This window comes from Arvicola amphibius, chromosome 2 (assembly GCF_903992535.2).
Source record: "Arvicola amphibius chromosome 2, mArvAmp1.2, whole genome shotgun sequence".
Lineage (NCBI taxonomy): Eukaryota > Metazoa > Chordata > Mammalia > Rodentia > Cricetidae > Arvicola > Arvicola amphibius.
This window is the reverse complement of record NC_052048.2, coordinates 156944349-156949524: the sequence shown is the minus strand read 5'-3', so window position 1 is coordinate 156949524 and position 5176 is coordinate 156944349. Positions and strand designations below refer to the sequence as shown.

The 5176-nt window shown below is 39.9% G+C and overlaps 1 protein-coding gene across 1 annotated transcript; it reads left to right on the top strand.

The window, feature by feature from the left end:
• Nucleotides 1-200: 200 nt before the first annotated feature.
• On the top strand, nt 201-3349 carry Rpa3 (replication protein A3). Its single transcript, XM_038320869.2, has 4 exons — nt 201-488; nt 1465-1539; nt 2520-2628; nt 3005-3349. The coding sequence occupies exons 1-4, from the start codon at nt 390-392 to the stop codon at nt 3085-3087; spliced, it is 366 nt and encodes a 121-aa protein (XP_038176797.1). The 5' UTR covers nt 201-389; the 3' UTR covers nt 3088-3349.
• Nucleotides 3350-5176: the final 1827 nt, after the last annotated feature.

Genomic DNA, 5176 nt, shown 5'->3' with positions numbered 1-5176 from the left:
GAGCCGCCGCCGCCCGCCGCCGCCCGCCGCCGCGGTCCTTCAGCCTACTTCCGGGGTCAAGTTGCGGTCCGGCCGCCCTAAATCCCGGGTCCGCAGCCGCAGCCCCGCCCCTCCAAGTCCCGCCTCCACCGCCCAGTCTTCTTAGCCCTAGCAACTTCCGGAACGCCGTGCGTCACTAGGCAGTGGACCCGTACTTCCGGACGTAGGGTGCCCGCCACCTCCAGCTTCTGCAATGGAACTTGACGCTTCTGTGGATTTGATTGGTGGAGCTGGAGCGCAGGTCTCCTCTGATTGGTGAGTGGGAAATCTGCGTGTGTTAGCGCGGCGGCCGGCGCGGAGTCGGACCTAAATCTGCGGTCTCGCTGGCTCCGAGTGTTGGCGGCACAATCATGGTGGACATAATGGAGCTCCCCAGAGCGCGCGTCAACGCCAGCATGCTCACGCAGTTCATCGACAGACCCGTGTGCTTTGTGGGCAAGCTGGAAAAGGTGCGCGGGCTCGGGCAAGAGAGAGGGCACCGTGGCCACCCGGGAGTGGCGGCAGGGTGGGAAGCGGAGGGGGACAGCAGGTAGCCATCAGCAACATTGCACTCCACCTTGCTTTATTTTTCACAAGCAAGAGTTGCCACTGCAGCTCCGTCAGGCTGCCGCTTCTGTGCCGCAAAAAGAGTGTTTTCGAAAGAGCTAACTTTGAGTTCGAGCGCCGCTCCCCCACCCCCCCACTGCTCTGGATTTAGTTGAAAGATTACCAACCTGGCTCCACTGTCTTGAGTTTTTTGTTTAGCCATACTTGGTTGATGAGTCTGTTTCCTAGTCTTTTGCAACCGTCTGTGTTTATGGGCCTGTTTTCCATGTTGCAGTCGCTTCTGGGTGAAACATGGATAGCCCCTCCCATATCCTATTGACGTCCACTATCTAGCCCTTCTGTGGGTAAGAAACAAGCCCAAAGTCTCGGAAGCAGTGACTGAGAAAGCCGAGGAAAAGATCATCATTTCTAAGGACTTACTTACTAGTTCATTTCATTCACACATTCCTAAGTGAAAGGAATGTTACTCTAACTTCACAGGTAGGCTGACTGAGCCAGTGTTGGTAATTAACTAAAATGCTCAGGGTCACAAGTGGCAGAGCTCAATTCAGATCCCAAGAGAAGTCCTCAGATCTGGCAACCAGTTCTTTAGTTCTTCATTCCTAATTCGAAAAGCATACTTTCTGGAAATATACTATCTAAATCATGAATGTCAGCAGAATGCCACTAAGCAAGTATTCGTTGTTTACCTGAAATTCAAAATTAACTGGGCTTTCTTCCAATAATCAGATCTGGTAACAAGATTATAACTTGAACCAAATAAACAGTCCGAAAACCAATTACTTTATGTTTAAATAAAATGTCAATAATTTTTTTAACAATTTAGTTTCTGTAGATTCCATTTTCTAAATCTGTGTGGATTTCTGTTCTCCCTTTTAGATTCATCCCACAGGGAAAATGTTCATTCTTTCAGACGGAGAAGGAAAAAATGGAACCATTGAACTGATGGAGCCAGTATGTTTTAAGTGATGTCTCATATTTAATTTCCGTTTGGTTATTTATTTTCTGATTTGGGGATGGGTGTGTGAAGCTGGCACTTGTTAAACCTCCTTAGCTTTAAAATCAAACCCATGCTGTCATATTTTTCTTCCATGTCTAACCTATACTGATTCTTAGAGCTCTAAGTTTCTGAGTAAGTACTGATTGTATATCAGTTTTTAATTACTTAAAAAAATACTCAAAAAGTAGTTACAAAAAAATTTTCCTTTTAAACAACTACTTTCATTTCACAAGCCTGACCTTGAAGTAGTGCCCCCCAGCTCCTGCTTCAGTCTCCCAAGTGGCATTGCCAGTCACCTTTATTTTCTATTTTTAATTTTTTAATTACACAAATATATATGTATACCTGTATATTTTGTTTTTGTTTTTTGAGACAGAGTTTCTCTGTAGCTTTGGAATCTGTTCTAGATCTAGCTCTGTAGACCAATTCCCCTTCTCTACCTCCCGAGTGCTGGGATGAAAGGCATGAGGCACCACCACCGACTATATGTTTTTAATTTTTTTTATTCTATGTTTTATAAGTGCTTTAAAACATCTTCGTGGTCTTTTCTAAAAACAAATCTATATACTGTATGTTTGCTCTATCTAGAAGACACGTTATAAGATTTATGTACAGTCCTTTTCTGTTACTTTTCAAATAATTCCCTGTTTATGGGAACTCTGAAGTCGACTTTGCCTTCAAGTTAAATGTATCTTTGGACCTTAAGCCACTTCTAAAGGAAACAGGACTTATACAATCCTGCCAGTTATATATGCCAGCATTTTTCCACAAGCAATGTTTCTGTTTATATGTTGATAAAATTTGGAACTTCTTTTTTTACAATGAAAAATTAATAAGCTGTGAAACAATTTGAAAACGAGAAACTGTAACAGCTTTCCAAGCTCATTATCAGTTGAAAAGGTCAATATACCTGACATTTTGGTCAACATTTTAGCTTGATGAAGAAATCTCTGGAGTTGTGGAAGTAGTTGGAAAAGTCACAGCCAAGGCAACCATAATGTGTGCATCTTACATCCAGTTTAAGGAAGATTGTGCTCGCTTTGGTAAGTAAAATATACTACTTAGTAGTCTCATGTAAATAGCAGAAAAACTTTTATTTATATATGTTGGTCTTAAATCTCAGTCCTGTAATATTTTCAGTTTCTATCAAATGAAAAGAGACCTTCTTTTAAACTAGTGATTTCTTACATGTGAAGGAAACTTAGTAAATACTATTTATAGAATAAAAATGGCTTAAAATATGATGAAATGAATATTCTAATATGTGAACTGAAAGCTTGAAGAGTACAGTAGCACTGAAATTATGACCCTGTAGAAAATGATTGTGTAATAGACAACAAAATAGTTTATCATCTCTCCTTTCTTTAGGGGCACCTGAGTTAACTAGACATTAAGTGTTTGCTTAAATATTTTTTTCAGATCTTGAACTTTACAATGAAGCTGTGAAAATTATCAATGAGGTCCCTCAGTTTTTTCCTTTAGGGCTTATGAAACATGAATGAACTTCTTGGATTTTTATGATCGCCAGTGACTACACTGAAAGCTATTAAAGAAGATTCCTTCAGTTTGAGAGACTCTTCTAATTTCTAATATTTAATTTGCTCTTTTGTATGGATTTTGTTGTAAATCTATTATGTGACAGTTTACAACTGAATCTTTTTAGAAAATTTTTAAAATTGCTATTTCTGCATATGGTCTGGATTCAAAAATAAAGCATTTGTCTTGAGTTTAGATTTATGCTGCATAATAAAAATCAAAATAACATGCCTTTGGTCAATTGATTTTATTTTTTCAGTTTCAAACTTGAAGTTTTGTAGCCATAAGGTCGGTATTACATCTAGCAAATGAAAGCCTGGGCCAGCTGTGGTGGATTTACTTACCAACTACCATGCTGATTATGCCGTGGTAGGTTATTTAGAAAGTACTTTTGTTGAATGAAAAGAGGAGGTGTCTATCTAATTTTTGAAGTATTTCTTCATTCTGGATTTAAAGTGCCCATATACCAGTGACAGAGGTGATCTTTGATCATGAGTTAGTAGAGTCATTTGACTTTATCTTGTGCCTTTAAACTGGCATTGTTCTTAGTATGTAATTCTACCTACCATTTTTTTATGTGTGGAATATGGACTGTCTCTCAGAGATTAAGCTATTTTGAGAAATCCTGGAGACTTTAAATATGGTTGTCCTTCCATGTATACATGGTCCCTGTCCCCTTTCTCACTGTACTGTTTATTGGCCACCATGGTATGATTTTCTTCTTTTCTCCCCTTCCCTGTCATCTATGAGGTGCTAAACCATATGGAAGCACTAATAAGCCCTCCCTTTAAATTGTGTATTCCAGGTATTTTGTCACAGCGACAAGAAGTTATTTACACACACACATGGTAGTAGACAAGTAGGGTGTGATAAATCTATGTGATTTTTTTAAGACTTGGTTGGGGGAAGAATTCTCCAAAGGTTTGGAGAACTGACCAGAGAAGTCCTAGAATATTGTGAGCAGAGTTTTATGAGGAATGGAATGTTGGGAGCTCGAAAGACCAAAATGCAGAGAGAAATAAAGACTGCTCATGACATTTCCGGTAGAGATGAGACTGTTGGGAAACAAACTGGAAAGGTCTGTATTACATTATGGGAAAGGATTTGTCTACATTTTGTCCATGTCCTGAGACTAAGTGAGGCTAAATTCAAAATGAAGGCATTCATTTGGCAGAGGAATTTCTAGACAGGTTAATATTTAGACTGTGACATGTTCATTGCACACAGCTTTTAGCTGGGCTTAGAATAAGAACTAGAGTAAAAAGCTGTGTTGAAAAAAGTAGTTTGTCTAGAAAGGGAATATTTAAAGTGGGTACAAAGAGTATATATGTGGTTGTTTAGAGCTTAGCACCATGAAAAAGCATTTTACTCATTTGGAAAATTGTACATTATGAAGGAAGCTCCAATGAACATTGTATGCACAGCTTTTAGGTTGGTTTGAGGGGCTTTATTTTCTTTTCTCCCTGTGTTTATCTTATGCAGACTTGGTCTAAATGGGCCTGGCTCTTGCCCAGGCTGTCAGTAGGTCTAACATCATCCACATGGAGTTTGTTTATTCAGGCATATAAAACTCAAACTGAATGCATGGAAGATTCCACCAACATTTAAAGGAAGGCCTAGGAGTCTAGAAGGTGTTTTTGAGTCAGAGTCCCTGCAGGTAGCCTCATGGTGTGATGCATGAGACTTAAGCTGCAGCAGAGACTCCAGGGTGTTAGGTGGCAGAAACCAACAGTGGCAATGTCTGCAAAGGGAAGCTACAGGCAGCAAGTGGATCCCGCCTTGGTCACAGGGGCTACAGTGAAAAAGGCTGTCAGGGCAGGACTCTCATATCATACCACATGCTGCAAATGCACACCTGAAACTGCAAGAATTTAACTTTTGCCAAACTGGATATTGTTCTTTAATCCCATTCTTTCTAGTTGTTCTTAACATTGTACTATTGTATATTGGAGATATGTAACTTTTTTTTCGCTTTATAGAGGCCCTACTAGGAGTTTAAATATCTGCAGAAGTTTGAATTTATATTTTGAATGGTGGCATATAGGAGGTAGTGCA

Excerpts from the sequence above, each read along its gene's own strand:
- Rpa3 (XM_038320869.2), top strand. The coding sequence starts at position 390 with ATGGTGGACATAATGGAGCTCCCCAGAGCGCGCGTCAACGCCAGCATG. Across the intron at positions 489-1,464 it reads TTGTGGGCAAGCTGGAAAAG|ATTCATCCCACAGGGAAAAT; the intron begins GTGCGCGGGCTC and ends TCTCCCTTTTAG. Across the intron at positions 1,540-2,519 it reads CCATTGAACTGATGGAGCCA|CTTGATGAAGAAATCTCTGG; the intron begins GTATGTTTTAAG and ends TCAACATTTTAG.